The sequence below is a fragment of the Muscardinus avellanarius genome, assembly GCF_963383645.1.
Source record: "Muscardinus avellanarius genome assembly, chromosome: 1".
In the NCBI taxonomy this organism is placed as follows: Eukaryota; Metazoa; Chordata; class Mammalia; order Rodentia; family Gliridae; genus Muscardinus; species Muscardinus avellanarius.
In genome coordinates this window covers 95,700,342-95,725,195 of record NC_137786.1, presented here as the reverse complement: position 1 = coordinate 95,725,195, position 24,854 = coordinate 95,700,342, and the positions used below count along the sequence as shown (strand labels likewise).

The 24,854-nt window shown below is 38.9% G+C and overlaps 1 protein-coding gene across 3 annotated transcripts in view; it reads right to left on the bottom strand.

The window, feature by feature from the left end:
• FER (FER tyrosine kinase) overlaps positions 1-24,854 on the bottom strand; it is a gene marked incomplete at both ends in the record, with an annotated part of 398,115 nt that overhangs the window by 13,919 nt on the left and 359,342 nt on the right. For all 3 annotated transcript variants that reach the window (XM_080719602.1, XM_080719603.1, XM_080719604.1), the window contains one exon: positions 4,254-4,408. In XM_080719602.1, the coding sequence (XP_080575728.1) occupies positions 4,254-4,408 (155 nt within the window). The remainder of the gene's footprint in view (positions 1-4,253; positions 4,409-24,854) is intronic.

Here is a 24,854-nt window from a genome sequence, read left to right as displayed (position 1 = left end):
TGAAGCTCCTTGAAGAGGGCATAGGTCCAACACTACAACACATAGGCACAGACAAACATTTCCTCAACAAGACCCCAAAGGCACAATAAATTAAAAGGAGAATCAATACATGGGATTGCATGAAACTGAAGAGCTTCTGTTCAGCAAAGGAAATTATCAAGAATCTCAATCGAGAGCCAACAGAATGGGAGAAGATTTTTGCCACCTACACCACTGATAGAGGACTAATATCTAGAATATACAGAGAACTCAAGAAACTCAACACTAAGAAAACAAAGCATCCAATAACAAAATGGGCAAATGAACTAAAAAGACACTTCACAAAAGAAGAAATTCAAATGGCCAATAAATGCAAGAAAAAATGCTCAACATCACTGGCAATCAGAGATGCAAATCAAAACTACCCTGAGATTTCACCTAACTCCAACTAGAATGGCCATCATTCAAAACACAAACAACAACAGATGCTGGCGAGGATGTGGAGAAGTGGGAACTCTAAGACATTGTTGGTGGGATTGCAAATTAGTGCAACCACTTTGGAAAACAGTATGGAGAATCCTCAGAAGAATGGGAACAAACCTACCATTTGATCCAGCAATACCACTGTTGGGTATCTACCCAAAAGAAAAGAAACCAAACTACCAAACTAATGCATGTGTATCTATGTTCATAGCTGCACAATTCACCATAGCCAAACTATGGAACCAGCCAAGATGTCCATCAACAGATGAATGGATTACAAAACTGTGGGATATATACACAATGGAATTTTACTCAGCCATCAAAAAAAACTCAATTACATCATTTTCAGGGAAATGGATGGAACTGGAGGACATTATGCTAAGTGAGATTAGTCAGGCACAAAAAATAAGAAATCAGATGCTTTCCCTAATATGTGAGAGTTAGGGAGAAAAGAGGAGCAAACAAGTCAACCTAAAGGAGGAGAAATGAGGGGGGAAGAGGAAAATCTCTAAAGCTCACAATGTACTTAAACATATCAAAGTCAATCACTAAGCCAAGCAAGGGAGGGAGGGACGGGGAGGGAATGGTGTGGGATTTGGGTAGGGGTTAAATCAGCGATGAGTACATGTTTGTACACACAAGTTTTTTACCCCAATAAGTTGTATGAATATAATGCACCAATAAAAAAAATAAAAAAAATAAAAAAAGAACTATTTATCATCAATAACATAAACTACCTAAAAATGAATCTATAAAAATACGTGTACAATAAAACTAATTAAAAACATTCAAAAGAACCTAAAAATTTTTTTTAAAAAGTATAAGTATTTAGAGACAACCTTCAGTAATTTAAAGCCTATAAGAAGTAACACAATTGTCCAGGGCTGTCATGATGCCTGTAGACTTAGGAATTTCTTCTTTGGATTGGGTAATAAATACTATGAACTTCTTCCTCATCTACTTCTAAATCTTCTTACCCATCATCTGAATTGTTTTGCATCTTATAAAGTTGATATTGAAGGTCTTCACACTCATTCTGATTACTTAAAATGCTTTAGGTATGGCTTTTAGATTTGTAAATACTTTAATCAGGTAGCAATTCACCTAAAATATACTGGGATCAAGAGGAAGAATTATGAAGCAGAATCCCTTAGTATTAAGAGGACTTTTATAGGCTAGGTAGAGAATCTGGCAAAGAGGGTTAACAAATTCAGGAAAACTGTATTTTACTGGGAAACCTGTAGGACCTCCACAGTCCCTTGACCATTTCCTTGGTATGTTTTGCCCTCTAAAAAAAAAAAAAAAAAAAAAAGAACTCAGCCGGGTGTGGTGGCGCATACTTGTAATCCCACGCTTGGGAGGAGGCAGAGACAGGAGGATCGCACAGGTTTGAAGCAGCTGTGCTGGCTTAAGAGACCCTGTTTCCAAATAAAAATATAAAATATGTCTGGGAGCGTAACCGGGAGGTAGAAGGGCTTCCAGGAACCCTAGTACCACCAAAAAACAAAAAACAAAAACAACAAAAAAGAACTCCGTGTAAATACAAGTGTTAGTCTTGTCTTTCATCCTGTGATTCCCATTAATAATAAAACCCTAGAGTAATAACAACCATCTGTCCCAGTCACAGATAAGAACCATTATTAAAAATAGCAGGGCTGCCATTTTCTCTGGCTTCTGAGGAACATTGGATTGGTTTGCAGTTGCTAGAAAGCTTACAGAAGCCTTTTTGGGAGGCTCATAGACAACTAAGGATGAGGATTAGTGTCTGGTGTGTGGATTAGCCCAATCAGCTTCACAAAAGTGACATTCAAAAGCTTTATCTGTAAAACATTTGGTAGTTTCTCCAAAAGTCAAAGAATTACCATGTTAGTAATACCCTAAATAGCTAAATACAGGTACTTAAATCCTTGTACACAAGTATAGTACTATTTATAATAGCCAAAGGTGAAGAATGCCCAAATACACATGAATGGGTGAATGAACAGAATATCCACAGAATGAAATATTGCTCAGTCTTAAAAAGGAATGATGTACTGTTAAGTGCTATGATATAGATGAAACTTAAAAACATTACACTATACAAAAAATAGATACAAAAGGTCACATATTATATGATTCAATTTGATTATTTTTTTAAGTTTAAAACATTCAATTATATTTTAACTCATACTGGTGCATTATAGTCTCACATGTAAAAGGAGGAGTGGGGAGAAACCTGGGGGAAAGCTCATTAAGCGTTGTGTACATGAATGTCACAATATGATTCAATTTATATGAAATATCCAAAAGCGGTAAATCCACAGAAACAAAAGTAGATTAGTAATTGTCAAGGGTGTGGTGGTAGGAAAATGAGAAAATGTTCAACAGGCGGCACAGTTTTATTTTTAAAGTGATGAAAGTGTTTTGAAACTAGAAAGAGGTATAGGTTGCTCAACATGATGAATTGTACTACATGCCATAAAACTGACTTTAAAATAGTTAATTTCCTTTGGGCATGGTGGCGCACGCTTGTAATCCCAGTACTTGGGAGGCTGAGACCGGAAGATCGCACAGGTTCAAAGCCAGCCTTAGCTACTTAGTGAGGCTCTCAGCAACTTAGTGAGACCCTGTTTCAAAATAAAATATAAAATAGTTTGGGGGTGTAGCCCGGAGGTAGAGGCCCCTAGGTCCCATCCCCAGGACCACAATAAATAAATAAATAAATAAAGCCGGGCATGGTAGCGCACGCTTGTAATCCCTGCGCTTGGGAGGCGGAGACAGGAGGATCACACTGGTTCGGAGCCAGTTTAAGAGATCCTGGCTTAAGAGACCCTGTTTCCAAATAAAAAAATATAAAATAGGTTTGGGAGTGTAGCCCGGCAGTAGAAGGGCTTCCAGGAACCCCAGTACCACCAAAACCAAACCAAAACAAAACAAATAAATAAATAAATAAATAAAAATAAAAAGTAGGATTGGGTGTCGCTAACTTCATGTTATGTGAATGTCACCTCTATTTTTAAAAAAGTATTATCTGGCTTTATACATTAAAATAAGGCATTTATGAGTGTTTAATTTTCATTATTAAGTAATTTTTTCAGTCGATGAAGAATCACTTTATGACATTTTTATTCAGAACATATTGTACCCATTCACCAATCCATGGCTTATATGCTGCTTCCCTTGATGAAAATGTAATTTCTAATTTCATTTAAAGCACACTGTTGTATTTTTAAATTTTTGAGCTGTTACCCATCTTGTCATGGCCCAGTTCATTCTAACCACAGAGAATGCAAGCTATATTTATTTCCAATTATAATGACACATAAAAATTCAAGTGAAAAAAAAAATCCCTGCTGTTTTAAAGTTTCATTGACATCTCCCTTTCTTCTCAAGATTTATGTAAGTTCCAGGGACTAAAATGCTAAGGAATCATGTCAATTTCAGAATGAGAAACTAAAGAATTGAGTGACTTAATATTTTAGGAACCTAACATTAGATGAAGTTATTGGGCCAGTTATAAGATATTCAAAGAAATGTCCAGAGCCACGGCATATCCTATGTATACTCTATTAAAATAAAAAAATATTTTTAGATATTCTATCAATCTTATATGTATAAATCTTATCAATAATTTCAACAAATTGGTTTGTGCTCATATCTAAGAAGTGCAATCTATGAATATTTATTATTTGTGTTGCTCCTCAAATCATTATAATGTGGATTCTGTTAGAACCCCTGTAATATTGCTTGTGAATGTTCAGTGCTGATACAGTCCATTTTTACCACCAAAAAGGAAAAGAGTGTATTCTTACCATAATTAAGGGCTTCCGGTGCTGTCCATTTAATGGGAATCTGCTTTAAGCCAGAAGATGAATACACTCCACCATCCTCTTGACGAGACATTCCAAAGTCACTGATTTTTAGAACATTATTTTCACCTACCAGGCAGTTTCTTGCAGCAAGGTCCCTAGGTTATAATAAGACACAGAAAACACCTATTAAAACAAATTGAAAGGCGCTTTCACATTTATGACTTCCATACTTTGCATTTTTACATTTGCAATGTATTTATAATGAGGTTAAGAATGCCTGTGATTTACCAGTCCTTCCCATCTTTTCTGTCATAGGTAAAAATCATCCTGAAGAGCATTTGCATATGGAACAGGCCACATGCTAGTTTTCTAGGCACCACACATATTTCCATTTAAATAGAAAATCACCAACCAGGGTTAAGAGAGAAAAACCACAGCAGAGAGGCTACGCAAACTTGCTATTTTTTTCTCCTTGGACTATTCTTAGGGCAACACTGTCCATCACAACGTTTTGTGATGAAAGAGGCAGCCACGAGCCATGTGTGGACACTAAACACTTGCAATGTGGCTAGTGCGAATGAAAAATAATTTGTCATTTGACATACTTTCAGTCTCTTAAATGGCAGCATTGGCTAGTAGCTGAGTAGCTCTTAACAGATTGTCCCTAGAGGTTCCCAAAGACTGGGAAATGGCTTGAGGTTGCCAATTCTTTCTACTGTGTCTGGCACAGGCAAAACCTACACAATGATCTGTCTTGCCCCTCTCTCCCACCTTTCCCTTCTTAAAATTTTTTTTATTTTTGAAACAGTGTCTGGCTAAGTTGTTGAGGCTGGCCTCGATCCTGCGATCCTCCTGTTTCAGCATCCCAAGCCCACCTCACCTTATTCCAATCTTGCCCCTGTTTACTACATCTCAGCCCTACTGATCTTTTCTTTCATCTCCAAACTGAAAATTTTCTCTAAATGCAGCCAGCCTCTTTCTACTAACTACAGGGCCTTGCACTTAGCTTTGCCCTTTGCCGTAGTTTTCCTTGAGTGCTTTTGCACAGCTGGCTGCTCCTCATTCATCCTTCCTTCAAATGCTCTCTCTTCGGAGAGGTACCTCCTGACCAGCCTTATCTGACAGGGAAGACAGAGGTGAATGAGTCACTTCTCTAATTCTAGTGGGGAGCTTGGTGTGGTGGTACACACCTGCAATCTCAGTAATTGGAAAGCTGAGACAGGAGGATCACAGGTTTGAGGTCGACCTCAGAAACATAGGAAGACTCTCAACAACCTAATGAGACACTGTTTCAAAAAGAAAAAATGGAATGAAGTTCCAGGGGTGTAGCTTAGAGGTAGAATGCCGCTAGGTTCAATCCCCAGAACCACACACACTAGTGTGGAGGATGCTCAATTATCAAATTCACATCTGAATATATGAGAGAGAATATATATAGACACACAGAGAAAAATCAAGTCATACCATGCCGTGACAGGAAGAAATAAGCTATATAAGGAGGAAGAAATTTACGTGAGGGAATCCTAGTTTAGGTAGGCTAGATTTAATTAAATAGTTAATTTAAAAGAAAGGCAGATTGCCACGTGCAGCGCCTCATTTGGATGTATCTGGAGTCTTGGAAGCTTGACTACTCTACATTCTGCAAGTGGACCTAGAGAGCTTGTTTGGAGGTTCTAGCAGGGGAGCCCAGCTACTTATATACTCTTGACTGAAGACTGGTCCTCCTCTATTCTAGAGGAAGATTTCTGATAATGTGATACTGGATAAAAGACCTAAAGCAGGGCAGGGAGGTCACCTTAAGGGAATGTGGTAAAGACAACCAGATGCCGCCCTACATCTATTTATTTTGCAAGAACCCTATTTTAGCATAATATTTTGCCATGCAGTTTCAAAATGCTACACTTCTCAGTCTTTCCTGTAGCTAAGTGTGGACATGATCTAAGTCCTGGCCAGTGAAAAGTAAGCATAAGGGTTGTCTGGGATTTCTAGGCAGTTTCTTTGAAAGCAAGCACAAGGATCATCACACTTCTCCTTCCAGCTAACCTAAGTGTGAACAGGCTGGGAGGTGTGAGCAGACATCCTGTACAAAGAAGAAACAGACCAACAATGGAAAAGAGGCAAGAAGTCAGGGACCTGGGTTCCCTATGAGCTGCTGGACATGTTCTTCCTTTTGTGGTACTGGGGATGGTACCCAGGGGCATTCTACTTCCAAGCTACACACCCAGCCCCATTTTATTTTTATTTAGAAACAGAGTCTCACTAAGTTATGAGGGCCTCAAAAAGTAGCTGAGGCTGGCTGTGAACCTGTGATCCTCCTGTTTCAGCCTTCCAAGTACTGGGATTTCTGGACATGTTCTTTTTAAAAAATTTTTATTGTTGCATTGTAGTCTTACATCTTAATGGAATACAAGATGGTAGAGGCATACATGCACACATCACTCTTTAGCTCTTCCCCAATTCCTACCCCATTTCCTCCTTCTCATGCTGGACATGTTCTTAATGCCTACTTCTATACCTTGAACTTACTATTTTTTTAAAATATGAGAGCTATTTCTGTCATTCAGTTCTCATGTCTTAATTTTTCTCATATTTTTATTTTTTGTGTATGTTTTGTTATAGGCAGTCAGAACTAATCCAGCTTGGGGGTGGATCTGACTTTGGACCCATTGAGTGAGATGTCTATTACATATCCAAGAGAAGATGTTAAGTGAGCAGCTGGGTATATGTCTGGGAGTCAGAAGAGAGGTCTGAGAGTTGTAACTTTCAGATGGCATCTGAAACTATGGGATGGAGAAATGCTTTCACCTAGAGAGTGGGCATAGAGAGAGAAGAGAAGGTCTGCAAGGATGAGGCCACACCACACTTTAGAGAGGGGTAAAGAACGACAGGAGGGAAACCAATGGTGAGCATGATAACCTAAGTCTAGGCTAGGAAAAGCTTTCAAGGAGTAATGGTCATCAACTCTGCCAACTATTGCCGGGAAGGCCAACATGAAGCCTGAACTGACCCCTGGATTTGGCAACATGAACTTTAAGGAGACACTGACGGGGCAGTTTAGGTGACCTGGTGGGTTCAAAGGCATATATGGAATATGAACACATAGAATGAGAAGAAGAAGCAGACTGCTGGGTTTTGATGCCTCTTTAAGTACATTTTCTGTAAAGGGGAGCAAAGAGGTATGGAAGCAACTGGAGGGGATTATAGTGAAAGGAATTTATTTTTTTCTAATATGGGGGATGTTCTACTATACATGTAGATGGGAATAAAATGGCAGAGAGAGCAAAACTAAATTCAGGAGGGAAGAATGATAACTGCAGATGTAAAGCCCTGGGGATACAAGAGGTGATGAGATCTCTCTGTGCTTTTCAAGGTAAATTCCTGATGCCTAGCAGAGTCGGTGGCAGGTATTAGGTGCTCAGTAAATTCTCAATGAATAAATTCATGACTCTTATCCTAGAAATGCTCCCTGCTGATGCCAAGTTATCTATTTAATCCTTCTGTTTTAAATTTTTTTCCTGAGGAATAATTAACTGATTATTAATAATTAACTGATTATTAATATAATTAACTGAGGAATAATTAACCGATATGGTTTATCTCCAGAATGGCTCTCTCAACAGAACTCGGGGCATCCAATACATTTATATCACTGGCCTTGCCACACGGGAAGTACCTTGAGCGACTGACATGCAAACAGCTGACTGGGGGTGACGGGAGTTTCCGAAGGGTATTAACTTAACCTTAGAATTACCAAACGTAATTGATATATTTTTATATTCTACTAGGGAACCTGGGAGGTAGTACCCAAAGCCAATCAGAGAGGAATGTGAACTATTCTGCCTTACTAATTTGCTAAGCTTGGTTTTATTCATTAGATCAAGTCTCACAATGTGGAACCTTAGAAGAAGTCCAAGTTTAAAATGGAATCTCTGACTCACTTCCCAGTTTTAAAATGGAGCAGACCGTCATGAGCTCCCATTGGAAGAGTTTAGTAACAAAGTAAATGATAGTGAAAGGCTGGCTCATGCATTCACTTATCTTAATCTGTAGGAAGGAGCTATCCATGCTGGCTCAGGAATTCCAAGTCCACTTATGGCACAGCTGACATAATAATCCTAGCTCTGGCATATATCGTGTGTATCCTTTGCATAGTTAGCTTCATTTAACTCATCTAAAAAATACAACTTAGCAGGATTAAGTACCAGATATAATGTGTGGCTCAAAATAAGTCTTCAATAAGCTACTGATATTATTTATTTCTATTATTTGTATAGTACTACTGCTGTTGCTGCTGCTGCTACAAGAGGTTTTCAAAATAAACCTTTAAGACTGTGTCATAATCACACAGAAAAAGTTGCCAGCACCTGCAAACTGAGGGCCACAAAAAGATAGGTTTGTAAAATCTGCTTCCAAAGATGGAATCAATAATAGTTACATGTTGAGAATTTCATAGTAAAAGATGAAGTAGCTGAATGCTAGCCATTTCTACATTACACTCTTGAATTTCCATTAAAAATAATTAAGGCCTCCATCTTTGGGGAGACTGGGTTCATTTGCCTTAAGAAATGAACTTCTCTACATTTAGGTATGTGGATTTTCCAGTAGATTATTTTCTTTCTATGTGTATTTCATCACCATGTATAAAACAGGATACAGAAAGACACTGGTGCCTGTTGACTGACCAATTTCAAATTAAGCTCTTTGTTTTCTGTGTAAGTTACATTTATGGACCTCTCTCCTTTATTTTCTACCCTGTCCTAGGAGAGTAAAGAAAAACTTTAATATTTTCCCAAGGGGGTTATTCAACATTAAATCTATTATTAGTAAATAAACAAAAATTGATAGGGATAATTTTAGAGAGTAATCTATTTTATCTAACATCACATATGTTTTTAAAAAGCTTTTGAAGAGGATCAGCAACAGGGCATATTTCTTTAGTTCTAGATTGCATCACTATTCAAAATCTACCTTCTGTAGCTCCTGTGACCATAACTAAAGCCTCCAGATGAACTACAAAATATAGCTACTTGAAGATTTTTCAAGGTAAATCCAGGCAAATTCTGGATGCAGGAAAAAACTTGCGAAGGCAACTAATGTGGGAGTCTCCTGTTCCCCCTTCTCATTTCTCTCGCAGTTTCTTCCTGAATTTAGGCTCCAGTTAAAGAGTTGTACAAGGAAGGAACAAAGAAACTAGTGAATAAATCTCCAACAGAAATCATGGCTTCCTTCCCAGAGGATCATGAAAAAGAGGTATCTGTGAGTCAGAAAGTGGGGACTGGAGAGGAAGGAGGCAGAGAAGCTCCTCTGGGTTCACTTGTGAATGTGCATGTCTCAGCTCCGTGCTATACCAGTGTGGGGCAGATCCAGGCCCACATCTGCTTTGGAGAACTAAACTGAAATTCAAATCACTGGCCAAGTCTATAACAGGGTTGAGTGCTAAACACAAGGGCAAAGTTTGTAGTCTGCACCTAACCAAGTTACCAGTTAACAATTTTGTTTTAGTGCAGAATTTCCAGAGGAATGTAACAGGGACTTAGAGCCAACCTAACACTCAGCCTTTCAGTATCAAAATTGCTTAACAAAGAGGAAGGAAAATGTGGCTAGGGATATTCATTGGTAGAGTGTATGCATAGCATGTTCAAGGGCCCGAATTTAATCTCCAAAAATAAATAAATAAATAAATAACAAAAAAGAAAAATGGGACAAATTCTAAAGGGAAATGCAACCAACAAATGCCAAATTCCTGATAACCAGATACCAGAATCATCCATTAAAACTATAGCCCACAAAAGACAATGCTTGCAATAAATGGGAAGGAATAAATTTTCAGTTGAAATTTAGAAAAACACTTAAAAAGCCTAGAAATATCAGAACTTAAAAACTTCAATTGACAGGCTCGATAGCAGACTGGTGATGACAGTAACAAACTGGAAGATAAATATAAAATATCCAAACTGAGGAACACAAAGCAAACAGCAAATACATTTTCCTAGAGAGAATGAGAGGAACAAGAATGGGGCAGAAAATATATTTGGAGAATGAAAAGGGACTATTACTATGTTTCTACAGACAGTAAAAGAAGTAAGTAAAACATAATGAAAATCTTCATGCCAACAAAACCTGATAGCGTAGATGAAATAGACACATTTCTACAATTTACCAAAAATAAAAACAAAAACAAAAACCGTGAATGGCTCTATAACTACTAAGGAAGATAAATTTGGTATTATAACTTCCTCCAAAAGTAAACAATTCAAATGGCTCCACTAGTAAGTTCTATCAAACATTCATGGAAGAAATATACTATTATGTAAATTATTTCAAAATATAAAGGATCACTGCCTAACTCATTTTATGAAGCTAATATACCTCTTAACATAAAACCTGGTAAAATACAGAAAAATATCTCATGTGAAAGCAGAGCCAAATATGAATAACAAAATATTAGCAAATCAAATCCATCTATATGTAAAAAGATAAGTAATCAATGACCAAGTAGGGTTTATCCTCTTAAATAAGGTTGGGTTAGCATTTGAAAAGTAATGCTACTTACTAGATTAGTTGAATAAAGGGGGGATTACTGCTTGAATAAAGAGGAGGAAGAATGATGGTTCCAATTGATATAGAAAAAGAATAGACCAAACTCAAATTCCGCTTATGATAAAACTCTCGGCAAAGCAAATAATGAAGAACCTTCTCAACCTGCAAAGGGCAAGTTCAAAAGACTGATTCAATAGTATCCTACTTAATGGTAAAGGATTAAGCTACCTTCCCCTGAGATTAAGGCAAAGTCATCTACTTTTGTCCCTTATTTTCCAAAGGATCTCTGTTCTGGAGGTCCAACTCTTTCCCTTTCTCTTCCTCTCTTTCTTTCTTTCTTTCTTTCTTTCTTTCTTTCTTTCTTTCTTTCTTTCTTTCCTCTCCTCTCCTCTCCTCTCCTCTCCTCTCCTCTCCTCTCCTCTCCTCTCAGTCTCTCTCTCAGTCTCTCTCTCTCTCTCTCTCTCTCTCTCTCTCTCTCTCTCTCTCTCTCTGGTATAGACATGGAACTCAGAGGCATTCTACCTCTGAGCGACACCCAAAGCCCTATTTTTTATTCTTTATTTTGAAACTGGGTCTCACTGAGTTGCAGAGGGCCTCACTAAGTAGCTGAGGCTGGCTTCAAACCTGTGCAATCCTGTCTCAGCCTCCCAAATGCTGGGATAACAAGCATGTGCCACCGTGCCCAGTCCAATTCTTTACAGTAAGACATAAAAACAAAATAAAACTCTAGTTGTCAGAAAAGTAGTAAAACTGTTTGCAGATATAATGTTATGTAAAAGTATCTGAATTTACATGACCAGAACTAATAAATGAGTTTAGCAAGGGTGTAAGATAAAAGGATAGTATACAAAAAAGTATTCCTGTATGCTAGCAGCAAACAATTGGAAAATGAATTCCATTTACGGTAACACCAATAAAGCAAATGCCTAAATGTATGTCCTACCTTAGTCCTTTTATACTCAAAACTTGACTATAAACAATCAAGTATCTAAATAAATAAAATTGTTTCATAATCATGAAGTGGAAGAGTCAGTATCAATAAAATGATAATTATTTCCAAATTAATCTATACATTTAATGCACTTCCAACAAAACTTTTAGCAGGTATCTTAACAGAAATGGAAAAGCTGATTCTAAAATAAATGTAGGAATGCAAAGATTCTATAATAAAATAATTTGAAGGTGAACAAAGTCAATTAACTTATCAAACTGGATTAAAAGTTATATATATCATAAAGCTACAGTTACCAATTAGTTTGATATCAGCACAATTGACAGAACAGAGATAAGATCCAGCAATAGGTCCACACATTTATAGTTAAATTCTATTTTGACAGTTGTACAATGGTGCCATAGCATGCGACTCCCAGGCCCTAGTTAAGGTGCCAAATGCCATTATTCTTGATCAGAGTGAGATTTTATTCACTGCAGCATTTTAGTCACTTATGGGACTCCCCTATTAGTGCTTCCTCAAAACAATACCTGTGCTGTAGCATAATGGCACACATGACTGTTTCATAGCTACTGTCATTGTCTTACCAGCTTGGAGGTTTGTCCTCTGAGATGAGGAGTGCAGTTGTGTGAAGGGTCAGTCTAAAACTAATTTAGAGATACCTTCAAGTCAATGTAAATAAAATTTCAGTAGCATTTATAGAACCCGCTACTTCCTTTGGACTGCATCAAGTTCAAGTGAATGCACACATAGCTTAACTATTTGAATTAAAATTGTAGGTTGTCAGACAATAAGCTTGCAAGTGCTTACTGTTTGCCTAATATTTAAAAAAGTATTAAAGGTGATAAGAAAAAAGATATGGCCTGTGTGCTAGGAAGCTGACAATCTAATTGGGAAATAAGGCAGACACATACTTTTCTTCTCCTTTTCTTTCTGTCCCCCTCTTTATAAAGCCTACTGTTGCCCAGTCCTGAGTCAGACCCTGTAGGACACTCGAGTGCTCTCTGCTTCTTTACACACAAAATTGCAGAGAACAAGCAGACATGAGCTTGAGTGTTACAGACTGCAGGCTCACAGGAATGCAGAGATGAGAAATCTCATAATGGGCTGCTGGTGGTGTTCACAGGAGATATTCAGATAGCTGTATCTCAGCACATGCAGAGGAATATAGCGGCAAATGCTGCTCACTGCCAAAAGGATGTGGAAATGTTCCACTCATGTCTGCCAAGTAATCTTATATGAAGATTCCAACTTCTAAGTGTGTACCAGAGGTGTCTTACATGTCATACACAATCGCAGACAAGCTAATTAAGGATCACATGAGGACACAGAGCAATTACAGGAAACCAAACACCAGCAGGTGATGGAGACAAGTGCATTTTCTTTGCTGTCTGAAAAGCATAACTGTGGACATCTTGTTCCGAGCCGTGGTCACTCTCACAGCGAGTTCTACAGTAAGCCAGGAATCGCTGAGAGGCCAGTTGCTCCGCTGAGTGTTGATTTGCCCAACTGGCATTTGTGACCTGTAGCTACCGCTTTACAAAGTCATCTTCTTTCTTAAAATAACTAATGTTGGCTTTCCTTAGCTAAACTTTAAAAGTCATAGCCATTGGCTATGGATTAAGTGGTGTGTGGTTTGATTAAATTCCATTAGAGAATTACTAGCTGTATAAAGAGGTATTCTAGAAAGTGACAAATTGTACGCTGTGGTTGGGGCTGGTATTTGACTCCGCACTTCCAGACTGTATGATGAAACCGAGACCAAGGGAGGTAGGTGATTTGCCCAAGGTCATACATGTTAACTCCCTCCCATCAGATAAAGAGACGACCTATATAACCAGCACATGAAATACTTGTTTTCTGAAGAAGACAAGTGTCATCCATGGCTTTCACCAACACAGCAACAGAAGGAGAGTAAGACCGCCTGTTTCTTGTTATAAAATTTTGCACAAAACAATAGAAACAAAGCCATAAACTATTTTTAGAACACACCAGAAAACTGAGGTTGGGCAAGATGGGTTGTCTTTGGCAGCAGAATGTGGCATTTTGGGGTCATTTTTTTTATTGGTCAATACCAAAGCCACTCTTTATCTGAAAGTGATGGATGAGACTGGAGATTGGCCAATACAGAGGTGTCCAGCCTGAGAGATTCTTCTGCAACTTGGATGCTGCTTGTTTCTACTTCAGAATGTACCTTATCGTTCCCTTTTTCCCCCCTGTGGTACTGGGGATTGAACCCAGGTGCATTCTACCTCAGAGCCACATCCGCAGTGAATAAAGGTCTCGTGAGGTTGATGAGAGTATCACTACTTGCTGAGACTGTGATTATCCTGTCTCAGCCTCCTAGGTACTGGGATTACAGGTGTGTGTCACCATGCTCACCTTTTGTCTCTCCTTTGAATAAAATACATGTAAATATAAAAATCTCCCACCATTTCTTTTCTTTTTCTTTCTTTCTTTCTTTTTTTTTTTTTTTTTTGGTGGTACTGGGATTCCTGGAAACCCTTCTACCTCTGGGCTACACTCCCAGACCTTTTTTTTTAATACTTTTTTATTTGGAAATAGGGTCTCTTAAGCCAGTGCAGCTGGCTTTGAACCTGCACGATCCTCCTGTCTCTGCCTCCCAAGTATGGAGATTACAAGCCTGCGCCACCATGCCTGGTTCCATTTCTTATTTATAGTGCACTTGATTCCACTGTTTTACTCTGAGTTCTCAATTCTCCTCTGTTGCCTTTCTAGCACTGCATACCTCTCCCTGGCAAGTTCTGGGCCCACAGTTAATGGGGCACTTATTCTAATCAAGGCCCCAAAGGAAGCCCCAGTTGGAAAGTTGTGAAAATTAGTCCCATTATTAAAGCATGCCTATTTTCTTTCTTTGATCAAGTGTCCTCATGCCACAGAGTTCTGGGAGGATGGAAACGACATGCTGCCTGGGATGCTAGGTGTGGCGTGCGGCTGGAGAGTGCTCCCGCTCAGGCCTGCTCCTAGCAGCACAACAGAGAGAGCCAGAGGACATGCTCCAGAAAGATCTCTCCTGCGGCCTGTCAGGATACTCGGAATGCAAAGCATGGACTCTCTTAATTTACTTAAAGCTGCTAAAATGCATATATGTTATGTGGGGAGAAGGTACTATCAATCATATTTTGGCATAAATTATCTGCACAGAAAATTGAATAGATATCAGATGAAGTCTTCCAAAAAGGGGATGACAGAGTGGATATATCCTGACAGTGGGGAAAAAAGAAAGGGAAAAGGAAAATTGAACAGTACAGGACACTGGGTAAGGCATCCGTAGGTAGGCTCCAATGGAAAAGTCCATTTGGGTACTGGGGGAGTTACAAAGGTGTCATAAAGCTTTGGGTGGGGGTAATAATGCAGAGATGACTTCTAGAAAGTACAGACAGGATCAGCCCTTAATGTACTTATTCTACACCCAATTATCCTCTTCTCAACAGCAGAGGGAGATCCATACTGTGCTGTACATGCTGGACAAAAAGGCTTTCAGTGACTTCTTCCAGGGTGGTTCCTGCCCAATACCTGTGACACAAAACAACCAAGTCCTCACCTGAGAGCTGGGGGACGGAGGTGACTGGTGGACGACACGTCAGTCATCTAGCTCCAGCGCTCACTTCACTTGGCTCTTTTCCTTGAGTGACAAGAGAATTCGAGCTGGACATGCACAAGTGCAAGCTCCACTCACTCCTTCCCTTAGCTTAGATCATATTCTACATAGTTATTTAGTGGGAATTCATACTAAATGTGCTTATTAAAAAATACACATGACAATGACTCTTCAGTCCTAAATGCCTAAATGTACAAAAAGAGTCAAGGGGACTTTTCTTTGTATTTAATTACTGTGGCTAACCTGATGGTTTTCAGCTTTATTAAATGGGTACTCTAGTTGTACAATCAGATACAACTCTCTCAGCCAGTGCTTCCTCCTATCACCTGTAGGCCACAGTGTGAGATGAGATGCTAGCTCTAACTTAGAGACTATCTCTGGGCACACACTTTAAATAACATGGATCTATTATTAAGCCCTTTAATAAAGAGTCTAGTCTAGAGAAAGTGAGAGAAGAGATTAAAAACAGTAATGGAAAATAAATGTCTAAGTCACTTTAGTTTAAAGAAATAAATGTCAACTACAAAACTGAGCTCTGTCTTACACATATGCATTAGAGATCAATATCCATTTAAGACTGGAGTCAAATACACTGCCAGGACTGACTCCATGGTTAATTTCAGCACTCGTGGAGAGAGCTTCTTTTCCTAAAAGACTTCTGGAAGGGAGATTTTAAAAATATCTACTCACTGCTATTCTGAGAGTATAAGTGAAAGCAGAAACCACTTGCTTGAGTGACAAATAATACAGCTTAAAATGTTACTCTTGGTTGCAATAAGTACTCTGAGCACAGACTGACAAAAGTGACAAAACTACTCCTAACTAAACAGCCATCATGGCAACAGCTACCGCTTACGGAGGGCTTCATGTGTGCCAGGTGCTACTGCAACGGTCCATTTTCTGTCAATACTCAACTTCATGCATACTAATCTATACACTTCCCAGTTTTTTTCCCCCCAGAAGCAATGATACAAACTCTCTATGTTGGAGGTGCAGACTAGGAATTTAGATACCGGAGTTCTCATCCAGTATTGTCCTTAAAAAAGCTGTATATGATTATACATTATACCTCATTTTCCTGTACCTGGAAAATGAGAATTCTAGTTCTTGATGAGGGCTGCCATATAATGTTAAACAAGTTCACAAGCCTTTTCCACTGCACATCCACCCCAGTGTGAGAACCATACATTTTATAATGGTTGACAGTAAAAATAGAACATCATGAAAAACTACTAGGAATTCAACAGCGTTCTGAAAGAATTTGTAATCTAGTAATCACAAGAGACAAACACTATGGCCTATAGTTATGCAGGATATTATTCTATCTCAGATGATCCTTCATGCAGATTGAGAACACTTGCAATAACTTAAGGAACTTGGGGGCCTGAAGCACACTAGCTGACCAGCATATGGGCCTTTAAACTTACATTCGATATGCTCCAGGTTCGCAGTGTTGTCTTCCTGTAACTGGCCAGATGAATCTAGCCACAGGATAGTGGTAGAAAGCCCTAGTGAAGCGTTTCCATGTTTTCAGTGCAATAATGTGTTCCGGCAGCTAATGAATCCAAGCCACACGTGCTGGCTAAGTTACACTAGAGCCAGCTTCTTCATGTGGCAAACAGTCCCACTCAGGCATAAGCCAAACGATCACAAGATGGGTATCCTGTGGCTTGCCTCCACTGGATAACTATGAGGCACAACTAAGGAGACAAACTTCCCAACCCTATAAGAACAACAGGAACCTTTTGTTGAATATCTATTATGTGTCAAACAGGACACCAGAAACTTTACCTATCATTCCCAATCCTAATAATCACTCACAAGTCTAACTCTATCACACAGATAAAGAAACCGAGGCTCAGAGATTAACTTTTCCAAGATCACGGAGTGGGGTAAGTGGGTCAGTCTGACATCTGCCTTGCTCTAAAGCCTATGTTCTTTTTGTTTTCCACAGGGCTGTGTTCTCTTGGTTTATTTGAAATACTGCTCATTTTATCTTGACAAAAGTTATATTCTTCAATCCCTACATACATAGGTTTCTGCTATTTTGTTCCTGAGACTTGTTTTCTTTCCCATTTAAGTTTAAAGAAATAGAACCTCTGATCCCGTGCTTAGGCCGCAGAATAGAGAGTATATAGAAAGGACTAAATATGTATCATTTTTTTCTGTTCTATTTTCCATTCTGTACAAAGGCACATAACAATTCCTCCATAATCATTCGTTATGGTTTATACTTTCACAAAGTAATATACATAGTCACACTGGGGACTAAAGTAAGATATAAAAGGCCCATAAAGGCACAGAACAACCATGTAATCTGTGATGCACAAGGTGCCATAATGAGCCTCAGGATCATTTAAATTTTTATAGTTTGCAAAATGTTCAGCTACTAATGAACAAATATATTCTAATTGTGGTGGAGTGCACCTAGATCCAGACACTGAGCGATCTGTAGATCATGCGGTGCTTAGCTCACTGCTGGTTTATTTTCTTTGTGCAAAGGATGCCACTGACTCTGCCCTTCACCTGAGAGGGTCAATAATGAACTACCTCCCCAAACTTTCTTGCCCCCAATTCTCCAGCCAGAGTTACATGGCCAACTTGCACCTGTCCCTCTGGCTTGGTGATGCCTAATAGACTGCTAGGCATCCTCCTGAGGGACAGGTGGGAAGGCAGCCTCATCCTGCTCACCAATACTGTCTTAGGACAGTATTGGCTCCTAATGTATAGAGGGGAGGCATCTAATCATATTTATTGTGGTACTAGTAATGTCCTGGTAAAGGAAACACTTTTTTTGTATTTATAGGAATCAAGAAAAGTAATGATTTTCATGTATTGCAGCAGTTCTTTCCTTGCTTCACATTTATATTATTTCAAAATAAAATCTGCATTATTCCTATTTCGATTTCTAATGTTGTTTTCTGTTTATGAAGTGATCTCCCAGGTGACTTTATAATAAATTTTCTTTCAGTCCTATGATGATTGCAGTATATGAAACCCAAACAGGGAAGTCTAAGTTATGAATACAGACCTGCTTTATAATAATGCATTTTTATCTTGAAACAAAGATCTGAAAGTCAATTTCTTTTCCATCTCTGTATATTTTCTTTCCAGTCTAGAAGCTTGCTTTATCTTCATTCCATTTTAATTCTGCATTATGTTTGGAAATATTTCATTTCTGAGGTATTAAGACTTGATTTTGTATATAGAGCTTTTTTCCTCTTACAGTTCTACAAGAAAAGTTTTAAAAATTTTTATCGGAACTATTCTCCAAATGCCCTTCTATGATTACTTGCTGCTCATTCTGTGATTCTTTGATGTCTTCCACTCAAAGTCTACATGCTGTGTTCAGGAAGGATTACCTATCACAGCAAATACTAACTGTGCATATACATATGTCCTTTTGGTCTCTCAGTGAAACTGGCTTTTGCCAACTTGCAGGCTATGGTTACATGAAACAAAAATGTCAGAAAGACTCAAGGTAGACAATAGTGTATATAAGGCTTAAAATGTCTAAAGGATTTCCAAGAATTTCAGCAAATTTAGTGATCTCCAAACCACAAGAGGAAAAGGTAACGGCTTCTTGATGGCATTCTGCAAATGCCCAGCAATGGAGACACCTGCAGCCATGACCACAGACACCTGAAGCGATTCCAGGAGGACTGAGTAGAAGAGAACTTAACCAGGACACAGGGTTTTGAGATTCTGGGTGTTATCAGGTCATCATTTTAGTGCTACCAACTGATTTGGGCCATGTTAGATTAAAGTTAAAAGCAAAATAATTAGGAGCATATTTGAAAATTGAGTTTTCCTTACTAAGACCTAGCATGAGTGGTCATGAATCTGACATTTTAAAATGCATGCCATTAGACAGCACAGAAACTGAGATAGGATACGTTTAATAACAATGAAGTTGGAGAAAGAGATGAAATCACTTCTGGTTGTCTGGCCAGAGAAATTATGAAAGAAATACTACTTAATCTCTATTATTTGGAGGAGTTTGTAGGTTCTAAGAACACTGCCTTTTATGGTTACTGCTTGAAATACACAGATAAATACAAAAATAATTATTACTGCTTTAAAATGAAAAGAAACTTTAAATTTGTACCTTTTGAAGAGTACTATTCATAATTTATCCACTAAAAGTACATAAAACAGAGTATCCATACATGTATCTTTATGTACATACCAAGCAATTAGTCCACCATGGGTTCAACATTCACTTACTGAGGTCTTACTAGTACCTAGTCCTCTGCTATATTGTTGCAGATAATGGTAATAACTTAAGTCTTCTCTCAAGGAATTTACTTCTGCAAGAAAGAGTTATGTGAGCACCCACATTTCAATAGTAGAGTCACAAGCTTGAAGGCAATGCTGAGGCAGACTCTCAGAGGCTGCTATGGTAGGAGACACATGGCCATAATAACTTGTACTTTTCCACCCCTTGGCTTTAGGAGAACCTTTAACTTTAAGCAGCAGAACACAGCACAAGTGGTATTACAAAGTTCCAGAGTTACTTTGTGACCCCCAGGTGACCTCGCAGCTTCCATTTTTGTCTTTCTGAAACACTCCTGATACCATGTGATGAAGCCCAGGTGAGGAAAGAGAGAGAGAGAGAGAGAGAGAGAGAGAGAGAGAGAGAGAGAGAGAGAGACCAACCCAACCTAGGGCCAGCACAAAGGCCCAGGCATACTGAATGAAGGAGGTTATAGTATACTCTTCAGCCCTACTTGTGCTACTGAAGCTGTAGCGACCGGGAAAACGTAGGTAGACGGAAACCACTCACCCAAGCCCGGCTCCAACTGCTGACTCAAACCGACAGAACACTGTAAGAAACCATTGCTGCCTCTATGTTGTGGGGTGGGATTGTCTGTAGTGATGAATAACTGGTATAGCAGTTATTAACAGCTGCGAGAATGAGAAATTGACAGGAAACATGGGCAGGACAGAATTGGGGGCTAAAGATTTAAAAAAAAATCACTGTCCATGAGGAGCCCAGAACAACTGTTTCCTCATCCATATCTGATAGGAAGCTGCCGCAGGCACCTTCTCAGTGGTACAATGCTTCCTCTGGGCATGGCTTCTCATCTTCAACCTTGAACCTGTTTTCTTATATGACTTTATTATATTAGGGAAAGAATTTTTGCTCTTTCAGGACTTTTTTGCACTAATATCTGTCAGGCCACTTAATTTGAAGTCGCTTCTAGACTAATTCTTGGAACAGCTCTGCCTCTGGGAAACGATGCTCTCACAGGGCTCTTCTGTTCCAGAGTTCCGCATTACCACTTACAGCCTGGTATAAAGAGAAAAAGAATGAAACACCTATATCTTGAAGCTAACTAATTTATGAGTAGAATTCCCTGAGAGGATTCTGGGAAGTTTGATATCAGATTAAAGAAAATCATAATAAGAGATAAACAATGACCCTGAGTCATCAATAAGGGTTATCTACTCTGGAGGTATACTTGCTGTCAGAAAGCAAGAAAACAGACATAATTATTTCTATAGAAATAATTTAAAGTTGGGGAAAGTCAAGTAATATACATGATATATTATATATGTAATTACGTGCATGCACACACACACACACACACACACACACACACACACACACACACACTGTACTGGGAATTGAATCCAGGAGCATTCTACCTCATTATACTCCAGCCCTTTTTATTTTTTTTAATTTTTATTGTTTTTGGTGGTACTGGGGTTCCTGGAAACCCTTATACTTCCGGGATACACTCCCAGACCTATTTTATATTTTATTTTGAAACAGGGTCTCTTAAGCCAGCACGGCTGACTTCAAACCTGCGCGATTCTCCTGTCTCCGCCTCCCAAGTGCGGGGATTACAAGTGTGCGCCACCACTCCTGGCAAGCCCTTTTTATTTTGAAATAGGGTCTCATTAAGTTTCTGAGGCTGGCCTTAAACCTGCAATGCTCCTGTCCCAGCCTCCCAAGTACTGGGATTCCTGGCATGTGCCACTGTGCCCAGCTGCAAGAAGCAAATTGATTTTATTCCTTTGAAAATCTGTGTGTAGCACTTGGAATTTTTGGCAAGTGCTATTCTAGGTCAGGAAGGAAACAAAAGACAATATTCATGTCCTCATGCAACTTAATTCTTCTGGTGGGGAGTAGTTCTATGACATTACTTAATATCACCTATCTAAAAGTATTACTCTAGGACACATTCTATGTAATGAAAAGAGAAAGTAGAGGAGAAGAGAGGGGAAGGGGAGGAGAGCAACAGGAAGAGCAAACAGGAGACAATTAACATCTATTTACTGGGTGATTCACCTGCTTAGGCAATGGAGACAACACCCTAGATGACTTCCACAAGCTTAGTGGAAGGGCGGCGGTGGAGAGGAGGGCGGAGGTGGAGAGGAGGGCGGAGGTGGAGAGGAGGGCGGCTGACACACTACAGTTGTTAGCTGACTCACATGGAAGAGAACAAGAGAGGTAAAGCAGAGGGTACAAAAGGCACACTCAACAATCAGCAGGTGTGGTAAGATTGCTGTCAGAAAGCAGAATTTGAGGGACAAGAGTATCCACTAGAATAAGAAGTATGAGGGTAGGTGTGGTGGTACACACCAGAAATTCTAGCACTTGGGAGGCTGAGATAGGATGGCAGGCTCGAAACTTACTTAGACTCTCAGCAACCCAGTGAGACACTGTTTTAAAACAAGAAATAAAAAGGGACAGGAGCTCGGAGGTAGAAAGCCCTTGGATTCAATCCTCAGTAGCAAAGAAAAGAAGGAAGGAAGTGAAGGAAGTGAAGGAAGGAAGGAAGGAAAGAAAGAAAGAAAAAGAGAAAGAACTGCTGTATATTTCTTAGAAGTAGAACTCACCAGAGAGATGTTATTGACAGTAAGTGGTACAAACAGCAAAGGTAAAAACAGGGAATCTAGACCCATTCTGCATTCAGGGAAAGAACAGAGGCAGCACAGCCCAGCCCAGGCCCCAGAGCTGGTCCAGGAGGGGTGCTGCCTAAGCCACATAACAGAGGTATGTCAGCAATCTTAGCACGGATGGGTAAAATGGCATCAGAAGCAAATGCCGGTGACCAGAAGGCCTGCCTTCTAAGCAAGCAACAACTTAACTAACACTAATAAAGAAAAATGGAGGCCACCTTTGAGTATTATAATGATAAAATCACTGATGGAAGAAAGGGTCACTCAAATTTAATCCATGTAGAAACAATCAGAAGAATTGTGGACTCCCACCACCCAGTGTGTGTGTGACTACGAGCTGGGCAGGGATGTCATTTTCGTTGGAGCTCCCCTGTCTCCCTGATCAGCTTATTTGAAGCAAGGCTGATCAGGGCCTCTGGGAACACATTATTGGGAGTGTCTTTGAGAAAGAATGGGCATGTCTTTTACTAGTCTTCCCAGCTTTAATCTTAGAACCAATATTTTTAAAGGCTAACTAGTTTAAGTTTATGTAGCTTAGGTGTTTTGGTGACTGACTTTTAATATAACAACAAGCAAAACAACTATTATACAGATAAGGAACTGGCTTTATTATCTGAATGTTTCTATAATCCATTATACTGACTATGCAATATACATTGTAAACATAAACTGTCATGAAATAATATTCTAAAACCTTATCAGGCAGAGTAGTCTATAAAGAATTTTCTTATATTCAAGATTATACATATGTAAGGTTATTAAAAATATGCTTAGCAGCAGTAATATTTTAAAATAAATGTTGAATATTTTTAAGTAAATTTGAATTTGTGTAATAAAAGTGATTTTATTCTTTCTCCTAATAGTAGTGAAAGAGCAGATGCTTATTTTTATACCAATATCCAAATTGTCTCTTCTAAAAATTGCTTATCAATCTTTTTCCAGCAATAACAAATAATTCCACATATGATGAACTAGTTATGACTCAGTAAGATGAGTAATGGTTCTTTTCACAAAAAGAAAAATCTTCCTGTTCCTAAGAATATATGGCAGACAGAAAAAAGTCCAAACTCAAAGAAGTGATCATCATTTACTAAAAAGTCAAAAGCAATACTGGGTTATAAATGCCAATAGTGTTAAAAAAGACAGTCAATGGATAATTAAATATTTAATACAATAAGATTACTATTGCTATGAGCTAAATATTTGTGTCTCCCACCTAAATTCAAATGTCGCTATCCTAACCCTCCATGTGATGGTACAGGAGGGGGGCCTTTGGGAGATAGTTCATGAGGGTGGAACCCTGATGAATGAATTCGTGCCCTTATAAAAGGACAGGAGGGCTGGCTTTCTCTCTGCTCTGCCATGTGAAGATATAATAAGAATGTGGCTGTCTGCATACCAGAAAGAAGGCTCTCACCAGGTATCAGACCTGCTAGTACCCTCATCTTGGACTTCTCATTCTTTAAAACTGTGAGAAATCAATTTCTATTGTTTATAAGCATTCAAGTCTATGGTACTTTGCTTTAGCAGCATGAACCAAGGCAATGATTAAGAAAAATAATATAATTCTGAAGAAAGTAGGTCTATATAACGTAGAAGATGAGATAGCAGACTTCTGCTCATAAGAATTTTTAGCATTTTAGCATGTAGGGAGACGAAGGATCCTTCTTTCCTGGAAATGTTTTTTTTAAATATTTTTTTTATTGTTGCATTGTAGTCATACATCATAATGGAACACAAGATGTTAGAGGCATAAATGCACACATCACTTTGGCCCTTACCCGATTCCCACCCCAGTCCCTCCCCTTCCCTCCTCCTCATGTTTGGCTTAGTGATTGACATTGATATGTATGTGAATAAACATAGGGGAGTTTCCCTCTTTCCCCTCCCATCACACCCAGGTAGGCCCCCTTATTTGAGCACCCTGGCAATGTAGAAGAGAGCACAAGGTTACTGATTCAGCAAGTATTTCCTAATATGTATAAAATATGTAGCAAGAACTGCATCATTTTAGAAAAGACTAAGTTCCATAACCCTATGATTTAAGAGATTAACCCTATGGAAGTAAAAATTGGTCTTAAAAAGTAGAAGTAAGAAGAGATAATAGAGGTCAAAACAGAAAACAGGCAGAGGAAGGATAATCAGAAATGGTTCCTGGTACTGAAAACAAAAAAACAGGTGCTAATCAGGCATGGTGGCCCACGTTTGTGATCCCAGTACTTGAGAGGCTGAGACAAGAGCATTGCTGGTTTGTGGACAGTCTCAGCTACTTACTGGGGCCCTCTGGAACTCAGTGAGACCTTGTTTCAAAATAAAAGAATAAAATATAGGGCTGGGAGTGTAGCTCTGAGGTAAAATTGCCCCTGGGTTCCATCCCCAGTACCACAAAACAAAACAAGACAAAACAAACCCAGGTACTACATATACAAAATGTTTCATTTGAAGAGTATACAAGGCTTCAAAGAAGATATACAGAGGGCACATAATGAGTTTTGAAGTCTAAATTTGTTTCCTAACGGCTTCTAACAGCACCTATCAGTCCTGGTAGGGTTCAGTCATCAGCAGTGGTTCCAGG